The sequence below is a fragment of the Perognathus longimembris genome, chromosome 1 (genome assembly GCF_023159225.1).
Source record: "Perognathus longimembris pacificus isolate PPM17 chromosome 1, ASM2315922v1, whole genome shotgun sequence".
Classification (NCBI taxonomy): Eukaryota; Metazoa; Chordata; class Mammalia; order Rodentia; family Heteromyidae; genus Perognathus; species Perognathus longimembris.
In genome coordinates this window covers 103,630,408-103,654,995 of record NC_063161.1, presented here as the reverse complement: position 1 = coordinate 103,654,995, position 24,588 = coordinate 103,630,408, and the positions used below count along the sequence as shown (strand labels likewise).

The window sequence follows — 24,588 nt, the reverse complement described above, 5'->3', positions numbered from 1 at the left end:
ATTCTTGATGCTGTGGTGACATTCAGCAACAGCAGTAGCTCCAGCATCTTACAGCCTCCTGATCAACCTCCTGCTTTGGGAAGTGAAAGCCTGAGTGTTTCACATGATGTCTGGTTTTCTCACATCAGTGACCACTGATGAATCATATGTCTCATGGGGACATTTTTACTTTTTCCACCGAGTGTTTGGGTGAGGGCCATTCCCAAGTCTGGTGTCTGTTACCAGACACAGGATTCCATGTAAGACACCACAGATGAATCCAGGACAAGAATATAACCTAAAGACACTTTAAAGAAGATCTTCCTGACTCAATATCAGTTATTGAAACTTAGTCAGCAAGTACAGGACAGCACAGCATGGCACATGGGTGCCTGGTACCACCCACCAGCAGAGCCACAGGACAAGCCAAAACAAGAGAAGTATCGGGCTTCACCTCTACTTGTTGCTAATTTGTTTGTGGTTACCCATAGGGGAAAAGTTGGGAATAGGACCCCTTCTTCACATTTCAAGAGGGTCCCTGGCACTTCTTATGCCCTGGTATTCTGTTGCTTCTTTCTGTTCCAGGTAGTCTGTGCCGAAGGAAACCTCCGTACACTGATGGTGCCTCAGCTGAAGGTTGTCTCCAAGGTGACCACTTTTCCCCATGCCTCCTTGGGCTTTTCAGGTTCACCTGATGGACAGTGGGTATACGTATTCCCACAGCATTTGGACTTGGGCCCACAGGTCAGTACCTATGGAACCCTTTTTCTGTAGGGAGCCTGGCTCAGTGGATTATAAAAGGGCTGCAGTCCTGAGACTGTGTTTGCAAGTTGCTTGTTACTCAGGATCAAGCTCCATGGCCTGGCAAGAAGAAACCTGATAGGAATAGGTTCAGGTAGGAAGAGGCCTCTGGTTTCTCACTAAGAGCTACTCTCAGCTCTTTATAGTCACAGACTTCTTCCTGCAGGAAGCTCAGGGTCTCCTCTATGCCATCCTCTGCTCGGACTGTGAGCTGGAAGGGGTCAGCCCCCTGCAGGAGTGGGCAGAAATCAATTTTAAACACATTGGGGCCTTAAGGAAAATCCTGGTAGAAATACTCAAGATTAGAGAGGTGGTCTGACAACAGTGAAGCTGAGAGAAGATGCTTAAGGAGAACCTGTGTAACAGAGAAGGGTATCTCCTAGAGAAGGGCCTAGTGGAACTCTGCTGAGACTCCTGCACCACCATCAGGAATGGCACCCTGTCTATTCTCAGACCCACTGAGTCCCAAAGTCCTGATCACTTGCAGGCATAGAGGTGTCCAGTTATTTGCTAGAGCCTAAGCACCTTTCAAGTGCCAGGTTCTAAGGAAGTGAGACCATGGTAAAAAGCAGACAGCTACTATTGATCTTATGGAATGGGAAGGCCAGAAAGAGAGAGAGAGAAAGAGAAAGATAGAGAGAGAGAGAGAGAAATGTGTCAGAGAGTAGGAAGGGACGGAGAGCCTAGGGATCTGGTAGCCAGATAGACCAGTAGTCAGAGAAGAACAGTGGGTGCAGAGAGGCCATGAGAGACAGCCACTGAGACTACCATGTACCAGGGGACACATAGAAGACAGGAAAAGAAGGTGCAACTGAGAAAAATGCCATTCAAGTGATTTTTTTTCCATCATAACCTCACTGGGATTGGCATGCCAGAATGTTCCCTAATAGGAGCTGGGATTAACCTCCAAAAGTCTCTGGGCCTTTATCCACAGTCTAAAAAAAGGTCCTGTAGGTGTCATGGGCTGCCCTGTAAGTCAAAAGGATAGGTGTGGGGTTGTGAGCAAAGCCAGCTGCCTAGCCAGGCCTTGCTAGAGGCATGAGCCAGGTTGGGCTGGAGTGTTTTCTGAGTTTTGAGAAGCCCCTCCCTTACACACACTTACCAAGCAGGGGTGTTCTCACAGGTCTTCTACATTCAGTCTCTGCTGGACCCATTGGAAGATGAGCCTCCTGTCTCCACCATCCTCCCTGTCAATCTGGCTTCCAGGGCCTGCTGGGCCCCAGGGGAGGCAGCCAGGCTGATTGTGATGCACAGAAATAGTGATTGCACACAGATGATTGTCACTACCTTCGAGTTAAAGGCGGAGAAGTGCAGGGGTAGAACGAACACTCTGGGTAAGGTCCCCATGCTGGCTGCATTCTTCGGGTCGTCACCGTTGCACTACAGTGCTTCCTGAGCAGTTTCCTCACCTTTTCTTTTTCTTTAGGCCATTTTTCTTCCCTCTCATGGAAATATGTGCAAAAGTTCTTTGATTTTATGCACTGGTTCAGTGATGAGCACTTGCTAAATGTTGAGGAACCATGTGTGCTTTGGGGATTCAGTCAGTAAATACTGTCCACCTCCACTCTCTTCCCCCTCCTTACTGATCTTCATGCCTTCTTTCATTCCTGCTGCCCCAAGTATGTTCAAAGACCCAGTTCTCAGCACTGATGCAAATGTGCTTGTGTAAAAGCTGGAACACTGCCTTCAAGGCATTCCTAGTCCAGTAGAAAAACAAGATCCACAACTCTTCCACTCTCCATTATTTCCTAATCCTCACGTTATCTGACAGGCCTTCTCTTTAGTCCTTATCATTTTTCCCTTTGTATGTATTCATTTGTTCTCACATCATTTGACCATAAATTTTACTCTAAGCTTCCTGACAGCTGAGGAAAAAAAAAGGGAAATGCGATGTGTAAAATACCCCTTGTCTGATACAAGAAAACACATGAATTCTTCACAAGAGGTAATTTTTTTTCCTGGTATAAATGAGTAGTGGTATACAGTATGAAGGTCAATCTCTTCAATAGTAGTTTTTGGCAGATGTCATATAATTTTCATTATAGCAGTTTCTTCTTTGGTGGTACTGGGGTTTGAATTCAGGAGCCCTGATCAGTGTGGCCATTTCTTATATCATCCTTAGATGGGAAAGGGAAAAAGCCAGGCAGAGAGCCCGTTCTGTTTGTCAGACACTCTGCTAGTCACTTTATAAGCCAGATCCTTTGAATTATCACGCCTGCCTATGAGTGCAGTATCGTAGTCAGCATTTAGTAGCTGATGAATTGGTATTTAGTGAATGCATGGGGCAGGGTTGAGTACAGATCTGGCTGTGAAGCCTTCACTCTTTGCAGTATCACATCATCATGGGTGAGGTATAGGCCTGTTCCAGAGAAGCAATCTGTGTGTTCTTATCCCCAAAGTACAACAGATGGTCAGTTTCCCCTTGCCGGACACCCTGATGCCTCCTCACCTCATGCAAAGCCACAGCTCTCAGGTGATCCTGCTGGCCTGTGGCTCAAAGTTGGTGCTATTTACCATATATGGCCGGCATTTGACAACCTTCCAGGACCACCAGAGATCCATCACGTCCTTGTGGGTGGTGAGTACAACACCTCCTGCTTGTGACACACTCTCCACCCTCAGTAGTCTATATGTCTTCACCTCACTTAACTTCATTTTAAGGATGCAAACCGAGTTATCACCTCTTCCTTGGACCTCTCTTTGCGCATCTACATGTGGAATAAGGAAAATAAAATCCCAGCTCTCAAGAGCTGCTATCACTTGCTTGGAGGATCCCACAGATGGGCCAGGTAATTGACTATTTTCCTTCACTTAGGCTGGAAAATGGCAAAGCAGTTTTGATCTGCTTGTTTGAAAGGAAGACTTACTGTGTTGCCCAGGCTAGCCTTGAACTTCTTGTCTGAAGAGAGCCTCTGATCTCATTCTGGGACTATAAGTGCATGCCACTGTATGTGCTCAAAGCAGTGTTTTTATTTTATTTTATTATTTTTTTTTTTTGGCCAGTCCTGGGCCTTGGACTCAGGGCCTGAGCACTGTCCCTGGCTTCTTCCCGCTCAAGGCTAGTACTCTGCCACTTGAGCCACAGCGCCGCTTCTGGCCGTTTTCTGTATATGAGGTGCTGGGGAATCGAACCTAGGGCCTCGTGTATCCGAGGCAGGCACTCTTGCCACTAGGCTATATCCCCAGCCCCAAAGCAGTGTTTTTAAAAGAAATGCTGAGGGCTGGGAATATGGTCTAGTGGTAGAGTGCTTGCCTCGTATACATGAAGCCTTGGGTTCGATTCTTCAGCACCAAGTATGTATAGAAAAAGCCAGAAGTGGCGTTGTGGCTCAAGTGGTAGACTGCTAGCCTTGAACAAAAAGAAGTTCAAGCCCCAGGACTGGCAAAAAAAAAAAAATGCTGAAAGGGTTAAATGATAAACCCAGCCTACTGCTTACTAACTTGGTCCTGAGGCCAGCCACTGGTCAAACTGTGTTTCTGTTTCTGTTAAAAGAAAATGAGAACTGAGAATGCAGCTTAGGGGTAGAGTGCTTGCCTAGCATGCATGAAACTCTGGTCTCAATTCCTGAGTACCACATAAACAGAAAAAGCCAGAAGTTGGCGCTGTGGCTCAAGTGGTGGAGCACTAGCCTTGAGCACAGAGAGGCTCAGGGACAGTGCTCAGGACCTGAGTTCAAGCCCCAGGACTGGTTAAAAAAAAAAAAAGAAAGAAAGAAAGAAGATGAGATTGTACTGGGATCCAGTGGCTCACATCTATAATCCTAGATACTCAGGAGGCTAAGATCTGAGGATTGTGGTTTGAAGCCAGCAGGAAAGTCGAAGAGACGCATATCTCCAATTAACCAGCAAAAAGCCAGAAGTGAAGCTGTGGCTCAAGGAATAGAGAGCATAAGCTTTGAGCAAAAGTTAAGGGACAATGCCCAGTCTCTGAGTTCAAGTCCAACACAAAACAATGATATTGTTAATTCTAGCTATGTACTGTGTACATTATTTCCTGTAATATACAAAACTACCATATGCAGTTAGCATTTCCCATGTCATGTAGTTGATACTGCCTGAGAGATAGATGTGTTTTGTCTGAAGTTTCACACAAGGCATGTACAACCTTAACTTGGATCTTGAGTCTAACTTATGAAAAATAACTCCATTCGTGAGCTCCCAAAGTTACATCTCTTTCATTCAAGAGAGCAATGAGATTAACCAGGAGTTGATAAATAATTCTGTGTTCTAAGGAAATGATTCTGGTGGCCAGATTAAACTAGGTGGTCCTAATCAGATGTTTCTTAGAATAGCTAGAACCACTATGATTCAGGCAGCTGCTATTACTAGCAGTAGGGCTATGTATTGATATTTCTATATTAGGATGTGATGGTATTTTCTAGTCATGACAAATTAACCCAGTTCTTTAAAACAGAGCTCAGAGTAAACAAGGGCTGTATGGAGTTGGCTATGTGAGAGAAGGTACAGAAAGCTGAGCTATGTCTTCATGTAAAAGCACTTATTACTTAAACGTTTGCCCTTTTCTTTTTTGCCAGTCCTGGAGCTTGAATTCTGGGCCTGGGAGCTGTCCTTGAGCTTCTTTTGCTCAAGGCTAGCACTCTACCACTTAGCCACAGCACCATTTCTGGCTTTTTCTGAGTAATTTATTGAAGATAACAGTCACACAAACTTTCCTGCCTAGGCTGGCTTCCAGCTGCAATCCTTAGATCTCAGGCTCCTAAGTAACTAGGATTATAAGCATGAGCTACCAGCGCTTCACGTTTGCCCTTTTCTAAGATGAATACCTGACATGTCTTTTCTCTTTGCAGTGGATTTATCCATGTGAAGAGTGATAGCACAAGCATTGTGGCTGTGGAAGCCAGAAGTATCGGAACAAGTATTTTGAGGTCATATTGTTTTAAAGTTCGGCATAACTGAAATATTTCATCAGTTGAAGATTTTCTTATTGTTGGTAAACATGTATACAGAGACTAAGTTATGTTATCTATGTTGGGAAAGCAGTTGGTGGTTCTCAGATGCCTTCTTATACCAAATGCACAGTGCTCTGTGACTTGGCTTCTCACAAAAAAGCCAATGTAGTACATGCAATAAATAAGTTCGTCTTTCTGGAAAATGAAATACAAAATGGGAGCGACTAGCTACCATCAGTACCATTTTCTAGCTGCTGACTAACCTTCTTAAGATTTTTAAGTCCTAAGTGGCAAACAATTTGAAAATATTTGACTATTGGAAAGCTGTGTGTGGTTACTAGAATTACCTAGTTGTTTTTCTTATCCAAATATGTTTAACTAAGTAAAGTATTTTTATCTTTCTATTCTGTTATGTGCAGCTCTTGTGGAACCATATGTGCAACTCAAGAACTGCCATTTTTTATTTATTTTGTTTTTTACTATATATTTTTTTTTTTTTTTGCCAATCTTGGAGCTTGAACTCAAGGCTTAGGCACTGTCCCTAAGCTCCTTTTGCTCAAGACTAGCACTCTACCACTTGAGCCACAGTGCTACTTCCGGCTTTTTTCTGTTTATGTGGTACTAAGGAATAGAACCCAGGGCTTCATGCATGCTAGGCAAGCACTCTACCACTAAGCCACATTCCCAGCCTTGCCATTTTTATTTTGTGTCCTTGGTGTCCCCTGAGTTAGTGTGGAATCCCTGGCTGGGTTAGTGGGCATGTCACTCAGAGTTTTTAACTGCAAGTAATAGGGGTTGCCACTGGCTAACTGAAACCAAGAAAGCAACTTATTGGAAAGCAGTGCCATACTCCACTGGCTTTATGGGAAGGCTGGAAAAAAGGACAGACTCAAGGGCAGCAGGCAGCAGGAGACAGTCAAGGTGCTTCCCCCAATGGGTCTTGGCTCTGTTGTGTCCTCACCATTTCCTCAAGCTCCACTCTTGCTACCACTGTGTTGGTTATCTCATGTCACAGAACAGGCACTGAAGTCACAATAGAAAAACTTCCCCCAAGGGGCTGGGAATATGGCCTAGTGGTAAAAGTGCTCGCCTTGTATACATGAAACCCTGGGTTCAATTCCTCAGCATCACATATATAGAAAAAAAGCCGGAAGTGGCGCTGTGGCTCAAGTGGTAGAGTGCTAGCCTTGAGCAAAAAGAAGCCAGGGACAGTGCTCAGGCCCTGAGTTCAAGCCCCAGGACTAGCAATAAACCAAAACAAAACAGAAAAACTTCCCCATTTCTCCGGGGGGGGGGTGTGCATATGTAAGCGTGTGTGTGTGTGTAAAAGTAAATACCCACACACTTGTGATTTGCTATATTTATCTAGCTCAGGGGCCCACAACCTTGAGGCCAAGTGGGGGAAGTCAGAATCTCTCCTTCAGCTTCAATGACCAATGTTTGCAGAGTGAAAATTTCTTGAAAACTAGAGAGGAAAATTTTTTCAAGATTAGAAATTAAGGGTTAAAAGCTATTTACATCAGTCTACTTTGTGCAGCGTCCTAATGTGCCATTTCCTAAGTTAGCCCTGTCCATGCAGGTTTTACCCACCATAAGGTAGCAGTTGCAACCTGCATAGTCATGGCTGGGGTGGATGAAGGCATTGCTTGAAGTCTGTTTTCTCTTGAAACTGTCAGGGTGACGTTTTCCTGAAGCTCCATCAGAGATGTCCTCAGATTGGTTTCCTAAGTGGTGAGGAGGATCAGCATCCCAATAGTGGAGGAGAGAATGGAGACAGACAGAGGAACAAGCTGCCACACATACCACAGCACAACAAGAAAGAGCCATCATTCTCAGATGAAAGGAAGATTTGGATAAGTTGAAAGTGCTGGAGTTTTTGCTGAAGAAATAGTTAAAGGCATATTAGAGGGCTGCTAAAGGAATGTGGCCTTCCCAGTTTCTTCTGAGAGGCTTAGACCCTGGGTCTGAGGGGCAGGTTACAGTTCTCTTATGTGAGAGGTTCCTTGTTGGGAGAGGATGATCAGATCTGGACCCATCCTCCCTGGGAGGGTGTGTGACCCAAGAACATGCACATCTCTAGGGATCCCTGTGTGGCATTCTGGGCAAGGGCAATCTTAATGGGAACACAAGAAGTTAATGTGCTGAGTCTGACACACATTCTTCCCAGGACAACAGGGCCCCCGGGATGTGGTACCCTAGTTATAGGAAGAAGCACCTAGAGAATGTGCCAACTACAAGTTCTTCATGAAGGTAGCTTTCATGGCATTCAGCAGGCACTGCTATACCTGGAGTAGTGCAGGCCCATTAAAGTCCTGCAGAGTTCTGTAGAAGCATGCAGAAGATCTGTGAGCCTCCCTCAAGTCCTCCCATTAACCAAGTTAGAAATGAGATACGGTGAGAGTGATTACCACTGTAATTAAGTAGTGCTTTGGAGGGCAATCAGTCCTGATCATCCTCACCACATAGGCTAGTACATGTAGGACTTCTACTTACCATTATTTCTAAACAGTATTATCTATTTCCAAATCCAAAGAAAATTAATTATTACCAAACAAAAAATTCACCTTAATTAGTTAATGGTTTATTTGCATTTTAATATGTATAGTAGAAGTTGTGGATTGTGGTACCACCAGCACTTCGCTGTGTCTCTGTGAATCTGAAAAAGATATCTGATGAGTCTAAAGCAAAATAGTGGGCTTGTGGCTTCAGAAATCAATGGAAGAAGTAGGAGAAGCAAGGTAGGGCGACATAAATGGAGACCAAGTGACATACTGAACTTTAGACCCTAACAGTGCTAAGAAAAATGGTAGAGAGGACCCCTTGAAGAGTCAATAAAAGAGCTGCAAAAGAGAGAAAAATCCTGGGGAAGCTCCATGGCTACACAAACTGACACTGAAAAAGCAAAGTTTAAAACAAATCAGCATATCATGTAGCAAGGAGCCAGAAGGACACCTGTAATTCCTACTGGTGCTTTGCAGGTACTACGAGAGGTCTTAAAATCAGACATCTTAGGAAGAACAGAAGAGTGTGTGTGTGTGTGTGTGTGTGTGTGTGTGTGTGTGTGTGTGTGTGTGTGTGTGTGTGTGTGTATCTGTGTATCTGGGGCTTGAACTCGGGGCCTGGGTGCTGTCTCTTAGTTTTTCTCTCTGGATTGGTACTCTACCATTTGAGCTATATAGCTCCACCTCTAGCTTTTGGTGGTTAATTGGAGGTAAGAGGAGCTGGGAATATGGCCTAGTGGCAAGAGTGCTTGTCTTATATACATGAAGCCCTGGGTCAATTCCCCAGCACCACATATATACAAAACGGCCAGAAGTGGCGCTGTGGCTCAAGTGGCAGAGTGCTAGCCTTGAGCAAAAAGAAGCCAGGGGCAGTGCTCAGGCCCTGAGTCCAAGGCCCAGGACTGACCAAAAAAAATAAAAATTGGAAGTAAGAGTCTCATGGACTTTCCTGCCCAGACTGTCTTTGAACTGCTTAGGTCTTAGTTTCCTGAGTAGCTAGGATTACAAGCATGAGTTACCGGTGGCTGGCCAAGATGTTAGATCTTTCTTCTTTTTTAAAACCACTAAATCATAGGCCTCCCTGCTCCACAGGTAAGTGAGTAACTACTCTGGGAACCAATGTGGACCCAGAAAACTGATTGTGAATTTGAACTTAGACTCAATCATAGATCTTTATGGGTGGAAAGTATGTGTCACAAACTACATTGCAGAAGGAAGTTGAGGGGAAACATTGGCAGACTATAGTCTCAACCATCTGTATGTGAATACAAGCTGGAGTGCAAAGCCAGAACTGTCGTGCTATGGCATGCAGGCTCTGTGCCTGGACTCAGGAGCACAGACTGCAGGGAAGACAGAAGAGGGCAAAAAATGGTGAGGAAAGAGGTCAAACCCTACTGGGCTTGACTACATTGTACACTCCAAGGGGTGGAAAGTTGCCATGTTTGGGGATTTCCCACATAGGAATCAACTCAGCAGAGAAATAGTACTTGCTGGCATAAGTTGTTTCAACTTTAGAAAGAAAAAACAAAACATGAATACTGCAAAAGACATGGGGTGTGTGTGTATGTGTGTATATGTGTGTGTGTGTGTGTGTATATGTGTGTGTGTGTGTGTTTGTCTCTGTCTGTCTGTCTCTCTGTGTATATAAATCATCCTCTTGGCCAGGAAGAAATCTTGACTGATGTTTAAAAAACTGTTGTCTGGGTAGTGAAGGTGTGTATCAAGTATAGAATGCCAGTGAAAAAGCCAGGCAAGAGTGAAAGGTCCTGAGTTCAACCCCAGTACCTGCACTTACTCACTCACTCACTCAATCAATATCAATAGCTATCTTTCTCTGTACTTACCTTGTCCTATTCCTCTTGTTACTATTTCTTATACTTTTATTCCATGTTTTCTCTTTCTTAGCCTGTTTTGCTTTATTTTCTCCATTCTTTTTTTTATTCTCCTTTTTTTGTGACTTAATTACTAATACTTAAAAAAAAATCTATGTAGGTACTGGGGCTTAAACTCAAGATCTCAGTGTTCTCCCTTAGCTTTATCACTCAAGATAGCACTCTACCAGTTAATGAGCCACAGCACTACTCCCAATTATAAATACTTCTAACTTCAATTTTAAAACTCCTAGTTAATCTTATAAATATCCTAGTTTTCTTTTATAGTATTATTAGTGATGTAGTTGATGCTTATGATTATTTTCCCATTATATATGTTTATAAATTAGAGGAGTTAAAGTACAAAGGGAAATTGAATAATATATTCAAACCTCTAAAAGAAAATAATAGTCAATCAAGAATACATACCCAGTATGGCTATCGTTAGAATCAAAAGTAAAATAAAAACCTTCCAAAGATAAACAAAAGCCAAAAGTGTGAAAACAGTATTAATACCACTACAAGAGTAGATACATAAAAGAGAAATTGAAAGCCATCTAACATCATTACCATATATCATCAAATCATAAAGATAATGGAGGAAGAAAAAAATACTGAAAACTAGAAGAAAGTCAATTAAATGATAGGCATAAGTCCATACCTGAGTGTAAATGAATTAAACCTCCAATTAAAAGAGACCAAAAGGTTGAGTATGTTTTAGAAAATTAACAGTATTTTGCCCGGAAGAGACCTGTGTGACCAACAAATACAAACTGAATGTGAAAAAATACAAGCTTTTTTTGGTTTTGTTTTTTGTAGGTGGTAGGGCTTTATCTCAGCCTGGGCTCTGTCTCTGAGCTCTTCAGCTCAAGGCTAGCTCTCTACTGCTTGAGGAACAGTACCCCTTCTGCTTTTCTGGTGGTTAGTTGGAGATAAGAGTCTCATGGACTTTCCTGCCTGGGCTGGCTTTGAACCGAGATCCTCAAATCTCAGCCAGTCTCAGCCACCTGAATAGGTAGGATTACAGGCGTGAGCCACCAGCACCCAGAACAAACTTGTTTTTTTGTTTTGTTTTGTTTCTCTCTCTCTCTCTCTCTCTCTCTCTCTCTTTTCTCTCCCCTCTCTCTCTTTTTCTCTCCGCTTTCTCTCTCCTCTCTCTCTCTCCTCTCTCTCACCTGTCCTGGGGCTTGGGACTCAGGACCTGAGCACTGTCCCTGGCTTCTTTTTGCTCAAGGCTAGCATTCTACCTCTTGAGCCACAGTGCCATTTCTGGCTTTTTCTGTATATGTGGTGCTGAGGAATCGAACCCAGGGCTTCATGCGTGCTAGGCAAGCACTCTATAGCTAAGCCACATTCCCAGCCCCACGAGTTTTATTCTGGGCAAAAGGGATCTTTTTTTCCTTGCCAGCCCTGGGGCTTGAACTCAGTGCCTGGGCACTGTCTTTGAGCTTCTTTTTGCTCAAAACTAGCACTTAGCACTTGAGCCACAGCATCTCTTCTGGCTTTTTCCATTTTTGTGGTACTAAGGAATTGAGCCCAGGGCTTCTTGCATGGTAGGCAAGCACTCTACCACTAATCCACATTCCCAGCCAGAGTAAACTTTTTTCCTCCAGTCCTGGGGCTTGAATTCAGGGCCAAGGCACTGTACCTGAGCTTCTTTTGTGGAAGGCTAACACTCTTCCACTTGAGCCACAGTGCCACACCACTTCCAGCCTTTCCGGAAGGTACTGAAGAAATGAACCCAGGCCTTATGTTAGGCAAGCAATCTACCACCAAGCCACACTCCCAGCCTGAAAATGGAATCTTAAAGTGAGTAGAAATGGTTATACTTACATTGAGCAAAATACTTAAGATATAAAGAATAGTACTGAGCATGGTAATCCTAGTTACTCAGTTGTCAGAGATCAGTTAGAGGCTAGCCCAGGTAAAAAGTGAGACTCTTGTGTCAACAAAAGAGGCTGAGCATAATGGTGCAGTCCTGTACTCCCAGCTGCATGAAAGGCATAGGTGTAGAATCATAGTGGGATGCTAGCCCTGGGCAAAAAGCAAAAAAGCATGAGACCATATCTAAAAACATAGCTAAAATGAAAAGATGCTAAGCACCATAGTTGAAACCCAATTACAGCCAAAAGAGAAAAAAAATACTGTAGAAATAGACAAGTCATAGCCAGGCACCTGGCTATAACTTGTATTCCTAGCTACCCAGGAGGCTGAGATCTGAGGATTGCAGTTTGAAGCTAGCCCCGGCAGGAAAGTCCATGAGACTCTTACCTCCAGTAAACTATTTTGAAAAAAGCTAGAAGTGGCGCTGTGGCTTAAGTGGTAGAATTGAACAAAAGAACTGAAGACAGCCCAGGCCCAGAGTTCAAGCCCCAGGACTGGCAAAAAAAAAAAAAAAAAGTCACTATATAATTATCAAGGGAAAAATTATTATTTATTTATTTATTTATTTATTTATTTTTGCCAGTCCTGGGCCTTGGACTCAGGGCCTGAGAACTGTCCCTGGCTTCTTTTTGCTCAAGGCTAGCACTCTGCCACTTGAGTCACAGCGCCACTTCTGGCCATTTTCTGTATATGTAGTGCTGGGGAATCGAACCCAGGGCTTTAAGTATATGAGGCAAACGCTCTTGCCACTAGGCCATATCCCCAGCCCTCAAGGGAAATGTTAATAAAAAGATTATATGGCATTTGTAAATCTATATGTACCTGATGTCAGAGTACCCAGTTCTATAAAACAGAAACAAACACTACTGGACTAGGAGGATGGACATAAGTTCCTTATTGTGGGGAATTCAATACCCTGCTCCTATCAATTGATTTTTGTTTTGTTTTGTTTTGCCAGTCATGGAGCTTGAACTCAGGGCCTGAGCACTGTCCCTGGCTTCTTTTTGCTCAAGGCTACCACTCTACCACTTGAGCCACAGCACTACTTCTGGCTTTTTCTGTATATGTGGTGCAGAAGAATTGAAACCAGGCCTTCATACGAGGCAAGAGCTCTACCACCAGGCCATATTCCCAGCCCCTTCCTATCAATTGATAGATCATCAAAGCAAAAATATAAACAAAGAAATTTCAGAGTTAAAATGTACTACAGTCAAATAAAGACCATGAAAATGTTCCACCCAGCAGCTGCAACACACACTTCTTTGTGAATGTACCCAAATGTAGTTTCATTAGAATTGAACTTCCCCCAAATTCTTAATGCATTTTTAGAAATCAAAGTCATAGTCTGTATCTTTTCTGTTTGGTTTTGTTTTTGTTGCCAGTACTGGGGCTTGAACTCAGGGCCTGAGCACTGTCCCTGGCTTTTTGCTCAAGGCTAGTACTCTGCCACTTGAGCCACAGCGCCACTTCTGGCTTTTTCTATACATGTATGGTGCTGAGGAATCGAACCCAGGGCTTCATGTATATGAGACAAGCTCTTTACCACTAGGCCATATTCCCAGCCCCTCTGTATCTTTTCTGATCATAATGCGATGAAATCAAGAAAAAATTTAGTAAGTTTGCAAAGGAAAGGAAGACGGAAAGAAGGGAGGCAGGCAGAAAGGACTTCAAGTAAATGATATACCTCATGGACTTAGTAGGAAGAACAAACTAAACCCGGAATTAGAAAGGAAGAAAAATTAAGGAACTGAGTAGGAATAAATCAAATCTAAAAATAGGGATTGGGAATTTAGGTCAGTGGAAGAGCAAGTATAAGGTCCTGAAATCAGTCCTCAGCTCTTTGTCTTTGTTTTATTTATTTAGTTAGTTGATTTGCCAGTAGTGGAGCTTAAACTCAGGGCCTGAGCACTGTCCTTGGCTTCTTTTTGCTCAAGGTTAACACTCTACCACTTGAGCCACAGCGCCACTTCTGGCTTTTTCCATATATGTGGTGCTGAGGAATCGAACCCAGGGCTTCATGTTTATGAGGCAAGCACTCTACCAGTAGGCCATATTCCCAGCACTGGTCCTCAGGTCTTTAAAAAAAATAGCTAAAGGGCTGGGATGTAGCTCAGTGGCAAAGCACTTGCCTAGCAAGTGCAACATCCTGGTTCAATCCCCAGTACCAAAAAAGAAAAGACAAAAAGCTTGGCTAAAAACATAAAAGACCAATGAAAAAAGTTGTTTTTTCATCCCAGTGTCTCTTTTTTCCCCCCTTGGTCATAGGGCTCACATTCAGGGTCTGGGTGCTGTCCCTGAGCTCTTTTGCTCAAGGCTAATAGTTCTACCACTTTTGAGCCATAGCTCCATTTCCAGTTTTCTGGTGGTTAATTGGAGATAAAAGTCTTGGACTTTCTTGGCCAGCCTGGCTTTGACCTGTGATCCTCAGATCTGAGCCTCCTGGGTAGCTAGGATTATAGGCATTAGCCACCTATGCCTAGATTCCTCTCAGTTTTTATCTGTTTTGTGACTTGAACTCAGGCCTTGCTTTTGCTTATCGTGTGTGTGTGTGTGTGTGTGTGTGTGTGTGTGTGTGTGTGTGTATCGTGTGTGTGTGTGTGTGTGTGTGTGTGTGTGTATCTGTATCTGTATCTGTCCTGGGGCTTGTGTGGTGTATGTGTCCTGGGGTTTGAAGTCAGGGTCCAGGCACTGTCCTTGAGCTTTTGTGCTCACGGATAGTGCTCTACTACTTGAGGACAGCTCCACTTCCAATTTTCTGGTGGCTAATTGGAGATAAGAGTGTCATGGACTTTCCTGCCCAGGCTTACTTTGAACCTCAATCCTCAGATCTTAGCCTTGTGAGTAGCTAGGATTATAGCCGTGTGTCACCAGTTCTACTTAGCTTTTTTATTTGGTACTCTTACTACTTGAGCCACACCTCCAGTCCAACAGTTGTTGAAAAAGAAAAAGTTGACAAATCCTTAGCTGCATCAATGAAGAAAGAAAACCTCACATAAATAAAATCAGAGCTGAAAAGGAAATTATAATCAATCCACAGGATTTCAAAAGATCAACAGGATCCTCATGGTACTACATTTCTCTCTATGTTTAATAATATAATCCCTTTATTAACCTGTAATACTGCTCTGCTACCAAAACTTGATAAGGTTTCATAAAAGCCACTTATAAACTCTGATGAAAATGAGGTGAAATCCTCAACAAAATACCAGCAAATTGGATTTAAGAGTACATTAAAAAATATGCCTTAGCCATGTGCGGGTGGCTCATGTCTGTAATCCTAGCAGCTCAGGAGGCAGAGACCTGAGGATCGTGGTTCAAAGCCAGCCTGGGCAGGAAGGTCAGAGACTTTTCCCTCAAATACATGACCAGAAAGCTGTAAGCAAAACAAACAAACAAAAACCCAAACCACAGAGCATCAAGGCTCTAAGTTCAAACCCCAGGATTGGTACATACACATAATTTTTGCATGATCAAGTTGGTTTCATTCCATGGATGTAAGGATGGCCTAATATATGCAAATCAATAAGTATAACAACATAGGAAGAATTAAAATTATATGATCATCTCAATGGATACCAAAAAACATAATTTGATAACATACAGCATGCTCCCTTCATGATAAAAGTCTTGAAATAAGTTTAGAAAAAAATAACATAATAAAAGCAATATATGACAAAAAGACAACCTAATATCAAATGTCAAATAACCAGAAGCATTTCCTCCAAAATCAGAAATAAGAGTTCCACTTACCACACATTCTATACAGCAGTAGAAATTTTAGCCAGAGCAATTAGTCAAGAGAATGAGATAAAAGGCATACAAAGTGAATAAGGAGAAGTCAAATCAGCCCTGGTGAGCAGGGAGGTGTTTGTAATATGATCTGTGGGGAAAAAAATGAATAGTAGCATAAGTAATAAAGATGTCATGGTCCTTTAAAAATCTCTCATCTTGCTTAGAGATATTACCTATTATTTGTTAAGAAACTAGTAACGATAGAAATTATTTTCTACATACTATTCAGAAATTATGAGTAAGTGCATCACTATGCTATGATTCCCAAATTCTTTAGGAATCAGTCTTTTATTTTTGTGGTACTGGAGATTGAAACCAAGGCTTTGCACATAGCTAAATGTTCCATCACTGAGCTACATCCCCATCTCTTAAAACAATCTTTATTATAGATATTTATTATCTCCAGCTTGAATCAAAGACTTTCTAAGTCCAGAATCACACAAACACACACTTGGTGGAGAAGCCCAGAGTGGAACTGATTCTTCTTATAGACTCAATAATCTATGCTTTCTTGCTATTGTTATTTCCAACTTAATTTCAATACCAACTTTTATTTATTGACTATTCAGACTATAGGAAAATAGTTGAAATTGTGTCAGTGACAAAAGAACAGGATTAAGGCAAGTATAACATTTTATCAATATTAGAAAGATCTGAAAAGCAGCTAATCTTTGTTCTCTTAAGGAGAGCTTGTAAGAAAGTAACATATGCACTGCATACTACCACTTCCAGTTGTAAAGAAATGAGGTCATCAGGAAAAATCAACACATAGTCTGTTGTAGGAGATGTCAGTCAATTGTTTTGTAGACATTTTATTTGTGTCTTCAGTTACATAATCTTTTTCTTTTATGATGTGTTCTGGTTGTTTTTACTGCTTTCTTGGGTTTTGTAGAGTAACAGGAGACTCAGATGGTCTCTGAGTTGAAATGTTCAGATGAACTCCCTGCCTGCGTGGCCATGAGTCAGTCACCAGAATGGTGTTGTAGGAAAATAACCAGATGTCACGTGAAGCTTCAGCAAAAACTTCTTCAAGGCTGTCTTTTCCTTATTGATCTCTCTGACTCGGAGATTTAAGGCTATCTGGAGTTTCTGAATGTGAAGCTTGGTCCTCTTTTCCTCTGCGGCGTTGTTTACTAGAGCTCTCCGAAGATATACCGGCTCTCCTGATTTGAAGGGTGACTTCTGTATTCTGTAGCCCATTCCACCCATTTCAAATGGTGGCTGAGGAGCACAAGGTAGAACTATGAGGCTACCTGTAAGTTCCTCTAGAAAATTATTCAATAGGAGTTTAGAATATTAAACTCACAGCACCATGGGAACAAAGCCTCACAGATTCTCAGATCTGATGACATCAGAGATGCACCTAGCTCTGAAACCCTTGAATTTGTTCCAAATAAAAACAAAAAAAAAACCAAGTTTGGCAAGGAACTATCCTTAGTTCAGGAATATAATGTAACTCTTTATCAATGACATTTTCAGGACTACTTTTTCTTTACTGAACTCTCTGAACAGGAGTACAGCGATAGCCCAGGGTGGCTGCCAGGTACCCAACAGCATCTTGTGCTTCTCCTTAGATTGGACAGAACGTGCATTTAGGTGCTCACAGTCAGGATAAGAATGGTAATGGGGGTGATTAATTCATTCCCTTAGCTATTTACCTGAAGTTACTGAGGGAGAGTCTTTGTTTAGACTTAGATTTTGATTTATATTTTCAAAAAGCATTTTTATTTCTTTCCTAGAAAAAAAAAACAGGAAGTCATACCTAGTGGTTCACACCTGTAATTCTAGCTACTCAGGAGCTGAAATCTGAAGGATCACAGCTCAAAGCCAGCCTAAGCAGAAAAATTCGTGAGACTCCTCCAGTATAATCAACAAAAAGCCACATTGGCCGGGTACTGGTGGCTCACTCCTACGATCCTAGTTTTTAAAGGAGTCATATCTAAAAATTGAGGTTCAAAGCCAGTTCAGACAGAGAGAGAGAGAGAGAGAGAGAGAGAGAGAGAGAGAGAGAGAGAGAGAGAGAGAGGAAGAATATCTCAAGTTAGCCATTAAGAAGCTAGAAGTAGAGATTCTTATGTCCAATTAGCCATTAAAAAGTTAAAAGTGGGGCTGGGGATATGGTCTAGTGGCAAGAGTGCCTGCCTCATATACATGAGGTCTTGGGTTCGATTCCCCAGTACCACATATACAGAAAATGGCCAGAAGTGGCGCTGTGGCTCAAGTGGCAGAGTGCTAGCCTTGAGCAAAAAGCCAGGGACAGTGCTCAGGCCCAGAATCCAAGCCCCAGGACTGGCCAAAATAAATAAAAGGTTAAAAGTGGAGACAGATTTTTCAATTAGCCATTAAAAAGCTAGAAGTGAAGGCATGGTTCAAGTGATAGAGTGTCAGCTGAAACAAAAAAGCTGAGAGAGCAGGAGGCCCTGAGTTCAAGCCTCAGTACAGGCACATGCAGAGAAAGAAAAAAGCCACAGTGGAGGCACTAGCTGAGAAAGCAGATTGAGTGAGCATGAGTTCCTGAGTTCAAGCCCTGGTGTTACTACCCCCTCTACCCCCCAAAAAACATGAAACAAGAGAACACATGTATGGTTCATCAGCAAGAAAAGAAACTAAAAACTAATGAAACAATACAAGGATGTCCACTCCCTCCAGTCCTATTCAGTTTTGTGCTGCAATCCCTAACCGACCTATAAAGCAAGAGAAATAGGAAAGAAATGGACATCCAAATAGGAACGTCAAACTATCCCTATTGGCAAATGATATGTTCCTGTATGTATAGGACCCTAAAAACTCCACTCCAAAACTCTTAGAGCAGATAACACACTTGGCAACACAGCAGGCTGTAAAATCAGCACATCAAAAAACAGGAGCTTCTCTATATATTAACAATGAACAGAGAGAAAGGGAAATTAGAGCAACTCTATTTCTCAGTAGCCTTTGGAAAATACCTAGGATTAAACCTAACCAAGGACATAAAGGACCTATACAATGAAAATAACACATTCATGTGTGCGTGTGCACACGTACATGTACACTGGAAATTGAGTACACCTCTCCTGGAGCTTGAGCTCAGGAACTTAGGGCCTGGGCACTGTCCATGAGCTAGCTTGCTCGCTTCCTTCCTTTTTTTTGCTCAAGGCTAGCATACTACCAATTGGGCAACAGCTTCACTTCTGGCTTCTTGGGTAGTTAATTGGAGATAAGAGTCTCATGGACTTTTCTTCCCTGGGCCCTGACCCTCAGATCTCCTCAGTACTTAGGATTATAGGCCTGAGCCACTGGCACCTGGCACATAGAATGAAATTTTATTCACCCATCAGGAAGAACTAAATTGTGTCATTAGCAGGGAAATGGATGGATGTAGAAAGTCACACTGAGGGTTGGAGGTGGACTCAGTTGTTAGAATGCTAGCCAGTGAGTGAGTGTCCATTTCAGATTTTTAAAAAAGTCATACTGAGTGAAGGAAGCCACATCCCCAAAGACAAAGGGTGCATGTTTTCTTTCATAGACCTTAGACCCCCCCCCCCCCCACCAAATACAACCTTCTATGTAAGCACACACAGGGGCATATAGTATATGCCTAAGTGACACTCCATAAAGTAAACCCTTGGAGCAGTTAACAGTTGAACAAAGTATCAGGAATCAGAAACATAATTTGAATGGGGAGCTGCTAGTGGGAGGAAAGTGGAAGACTGGGAAAGGAAATGGTGGACAAACATGATAATAATACTTGATATACTTATATTAAAAGGGAATTGAGCTGGATGGAAGCTGGTGGCTCACACCTGTAATCCAAGCTACTCAGGAGGCTGAGATCTGAGGATCACAGTTCAAAGCCAGCTGGGACAGGAAAGTCTGTGAGACTCTTACCTCCAATTAGCCACCAGAAAATCAAAAGTGGCACTGTGGCTCAAGTGGTAGAGCACTAGCCTTGGAGCCGAAGAGTCCAGGGACACTGCCCACTCCCAGAGTTCAAGCCCACAACTGACAAAAAAAGAAAGAAAGAAAGAAATCCAGAGCAGAGGGCTGTTGGCTCACACTTTTCATCCTAGGTACTCAAGACGCAGAGTTTGAGAATCACAGTGCAAAGCCAGCCAAGATAAACAAATCTGAATGACTGTTCTCTCCAGTTAATCAGGAAAAAGCCAGACTGGAGATGTGGCTCAAGTGGTAGAGTGATGGCCTTGAGCAAAAAGCCAATCAAGAATACAAACCCTAGGGCTGAGAATATGGCCTAGTGGCAGGAGCGCTTGCCTCGAATACATGAAGCCCTGGGTTCGATTCCTCAGCACCACATATATAGAAAATGGCCAGAAGTGGCACTGTGGCTCAAGTGGCAGAGTGCTAGCCTTGAGCAAAAGAAGCCAGGGACAGTGCTCAGACCCTGAGTTCAAGCCCCAGGACTGGCCAAAAAAACAAACAACAACAAAAAAGAATACAAACCCTGAGTTCCATCACAGTACCATCAGGAGGAAGAAGAGAAGGAGGAAACTTGATATAGCTGGGAGGAAGGAGCAGGTGGGATGAGAATGTTGGAAGAGGTCACTGATCAGAAGCACTGGATACAGAAATGGGTATTTTATGCTAGATGGGCAGAGGATGTCCCAAAGTAGAGAAAGCGTCCTGTGATGCACAAGGTCTGAGCACCCCTGGAGGTAGGAAGCTGCGAAGTAGGAGACTGCTGTGGCATTGGTCCTTCTTAGGAAGATTTCCTGAGGACCACATGTTCTTTGGGAAGATAGTGAAATGAGACGCTATAGTTTGTATGTTGAATGCTCTCAAAGCCCTGTGTGTTGAAGGCTTAATCTCTAGGGAGGTGGTGTTAGATGGTGGTGAGCCTATAGGAGATGGAGCCTAATGGGAGGTGCTTAGGTCATTGGGGCATACCCTCAGAGGGGATTATGGGTCCTCTTCCATTCCTTCTCTCTCTTACTCTCCTTCACAAGTAACTGTTTTCTGCTGCTGTTGTCACCATGAGCATCAGACTCTAGGTTCTTCAGACTTTGTACCAATGGTTTCAGCCATGTACCAGTGGCTCTCCTGCGAACTTTTGGGCTTCCACATCAGACGGGGACTATATCATTGGCCCCTCTCTCATTCTAAGGTTTTGGTAACTGAGCAGTTACCAGTTTCACTGGCTCTCCAGCCTGAGAGATGACCATTGTGTAACTTTATAGACTCTGTAATGGTGTGAGCCAGTCTACAAAAGTACTCTCATTATTATATGTGTTCAGCTAGCTGTCTCTCTGGAGCACCCTTGACTAATGCATGACAGAAGAGGTAAAGAGAAGATTGAGTCTAGAGGGGCATTTAAAAGAAGGATTTAAAGCCAAGTGTGGTGTCTCAAGCCTGTAATCCTAGCTTCTTTGGGAGGAGGAGTTTGGGGGATCATGGTTCTGATACCAGACATAAAAGGTCTCAAGACTTCATCTCAGTGGCTGGGAATAGTGGCATATGCTTGCTATCTCAGCAACTGGGGAAGCACAATGGCTGGGTGCAGTGGCATGCACCTGCCATCCCCAGCAACACTGGAAAGCACAAGTAAGAGGATAGCAGCCTAGGTCTTACCTCAAAAACAACCAAGGTAACATAACTTGCACACATAAAATGTTCACCGCAAAAAGCTGCTATTTTGTACCAGTGGTATATGTTAGTAACAGTAGTAGTATAGTTTAATTCTTAAAGTTTTGAATGATTGATGAAATATTCAATAAAATTTATTTTGAAATTAAAAAAAAATAACCAAAGCGAAAGGGGATAAAAAATGTGGCTCACATGGTAGAGTGACTGCCTGCAAACAGTAAGTCCTGGATTCAGTTTCTAGTACCACCAGTGAAAAAGACTGTCTCTCAAAAGAAGGACTTGCGGACTTCTGGCAGTTGAGGAGAAATCAGAGCCTGGGACTGATGGAGAAATGAACGGAGAACACTGAACTACTTTAGACGGTGATATCCTAGGGTGCTGAAGCAAAACTGGGCAATGGAATTGTTTTTAGTGAATGTCACAGAATCAAAGAAAGGGGGAGGTGCCAGAAGACTAAAAGTGGCCGAATCAGAAATGGAAAGAAAAGGAGTTACAGGATTTCTAGGTGACAGGAGTCTAGGCAACACTGCTGAAATAGCTGACCATCAAAAGACAGTGATCTTCAGTAGCCAGCATGGGTTTACTGAGAGCTACTGACACCTGAGGTTCTTGCAGAGACTCCTGAGTGGGCGCTCAGGGAATATGATATAGCGCCTCTGGTTTTAACAAGGCATTTGGCAAAGGTTTCTCATTAAGTATCTGAATAAAAAGTCGATGTGAAGCAGGCAAAAAAAAAAATGGGTATGTTAAATTTTAACTCCTTTACAACTATTGGAAGATTAAATACTTCTTTGAAACATTTCCATAAATTATCTTTGAATGGTTTTCACATTTAAAATCGATAATTTTTCATATGTTCAACCCTAATTAAATTCAACAAGCTCAGGGGGAAGTAGTACCCCTAAACTGTAGGAGATAACTTAAAACTGCTTTTGCTGGGTTTATGAATTAACTAAAAGCTGGACACTCAGCTCCCCTCCCCCATTTTGGATCTGTGCGTTGTGATCTGAGCCATTCCCTACACCAGTCACTCTGACCTTCTTGGGTAGAAAAAGATTCACTTTGAGACATTTTGTAGCCAGAAGTAAACTGCCCCTCAAATGGACATCTTACTTCTTGAAGAAAATAGCCAAGAGCTCAAGAGATCACTTTCCAGGCAATTTGCTTCCTCCCCCACTTCTCCTCCCCCCTCACCCTCCCCTACTCCCCCTCCTCCTTTCCCCACCCCACCCCACTGGTAAAGGAATTATGGAAGACAAAGAAATTGTTCCTAGACAGATAATGGTCAAGTAAGCCACTGTTCTAAGTGGGTATATCTTTCTTACCCCTTGCCACCAATGCTCTTTATTTAACCTGAGGTCAATGTTGGCTGTCGTGTAGTAAAACCTCCTTTCTCTGTCTTTCACCAAATGGCTGGATCTAATGTGGGACTCCTTGGCTTTGGGCCTTCAGTCTAAAATCCTGGTTCCAGGGGCTGGGAATGTGGCCTAGTGGTAGAGTGCTTGCCTAGCATGCATGAAGTCCTAGGTTCAGTTCCTCAGGGCTGCATAAACAGAAAAGGCCAGAAGTGGCTTCTTTGGCTCGAGAGGTAGAGTGCTAGCCTTGAGCAAAAGGAAGCCAAGGACACTGCTCAGGCCATGAGTTCAAACCCCAGGACTGGCAAAAAATAATAATAAATAAATAAAACCCTGGTTTCAAAGCTACTCCATGTTTATTTCCTAATAGAGCAAAGAAGTAAATGCAATGAAATCCAGGTTCTCTAATATAAAAAGTAGGAAAACTGTAATGTACTATGTAGTACTGAATACATATTGAAGATATTAATATGAATCTTTGTTTTATTAGTATAAAATTTATGCTCATACCATTCAGTTTAAGTTTGCAGGTACGACTTTAAATTCTTTAAATTCTTGTGCTAAATGCCTCCAAAGACATCTGTGAAACTTGATATTTTGTGACTTTCCCAATCTGGATTGAGTTCCATTTATTTCCAGCTTCAAATTCTGGCAAATGGAAAAACATAGGGGCTTTATGGCCTCTTCATTGGGTTTTATGTATGACTTCCACCTAAGTCTTGATTCTACGTGTGTGTATATGTGTATGTGCATATATGTGCATATCTGTGCAATGATACTAGAGCCTGAACTCAGGGCCTGGGTGCTCTCCCTTAGATTTTTCAGTCAAGGATGACATTCGACCACTAGAGCCACAGTTCCACTTCTGGCTTTTGGCTGGTTAATTGGAGATGAGATTTCCTCAGATCCCAGCCTATTGAGTAGATAGGATTACAGACATGAGCCTGTAAGAATACTATTATTACTAAGGTGTTGAATCAAGCTATTATTTCACAATTCAGGTAATGCATTCATTTCTCTGTTGGATAATATCACCCCTTCCTTCACTTTCCCCCAGCTGCATACATACATAGGCACATTTTTCTTCAGATAAGAAACTCTTCAGCTTTGCGATTTGGCCTTTGGGAACTACCATAACACTTGCTGGCCTTACTCTTGTTATCACTAACTACTAATGAGTGGAATTATAGACTGCCCAACTAGAGTACTTTCTATGGGTGACACATTTTATGCACATTTATCCCAAAACTGCTTGACTTTGTTACAGTGGCAAATGCCAGCATAGCATGGTACTAGGTGCCATCTATTATGTTGGGTTAATAAAATGTGTGGTGACATATGCAAGAAAGGGGATGCAGCCTTGAAGGGTATATTAGGTTTCTGTTCTCTTATTCTGTTTCCAGGTTGCCATGAGGAGGAGGGCAGTTTGGTTCTATGCTTTCCCTGATGATGTTCTGACTTGCCATGGGCCCAAAAGAATAAAGCCAATTGACTATGACCAGAACCTCTGAATCTAGGAGTCAAATTTTTTCTCCTTTACAGTCGATTTTCTCAGCAGGGTGCTGGTAGCTCAATCCTGTAATCCTAGCTACTGAGGAGGTTGAGATCTATGGATTGCATTCAAAGCCAGCCTAAGCAGAAAAGTCTTTGAGACTTTCATCTCCGGTTAGCCTCCAAAAAATCCCCCCAAAAGTGGAGTTATGGCACAAGTAATAGAATGCTAGCCTTGAATGAAAAAGCCAATTGAGAATGCAAGGCCCTGAGTTAAAGCCCCCTTGTATTGGCGTGTGTGTACACACACACACACACACACACACACACACACACACACACACATTAATTTTCTCAGGTTCTTAATGTCAGTGACAGAAGTCTTACTAACACAAGTAGATTGTATTAAATTTCTCATTATCAA

At 42.6% G+C, this 24,588-nt stretch overlaps 1 protein-coding gene across 4 annotated transcripts in view; it reads left to right on the top strand.

Annotated features, from left to right (window-relative positions):
* Cdk20 (cyclin dependent kinase 20) overlaps positions 1 to 24,205 on the top strand; it is a 53,896-nt gene extending 29,691 nt beyond the window's left edge. For 2 of the 4 annotated variants that reach the window (XM_048337757.1, XM_048337465.1), the window contains 5 exons: positions 565 to 723; positions 1,904 to 2,114; positions 3,180 to 3,358; positions 3,442 to 3,569; positions 5,589 to 5,898. In XM_048337757.1, coding sequence (XP_048193714.1) covers positions 565 to 723; positions 1,904 to 2,114; positions 3,180 to 3,358; positions 3,442 to 3,569; positions 5,589 to 5,697 — 786 coding nt within the window. In that variant the 3' untranslated portion in view covers positions 5,698 to 5,898. The other 2 variants (XR_007209782.1, XM_048337883.1) reach the window with 2 other exon arrangements.
* The last annotated feature ends 383 nt before the right edge of the window (positions 24,206 to 24,588 follow it).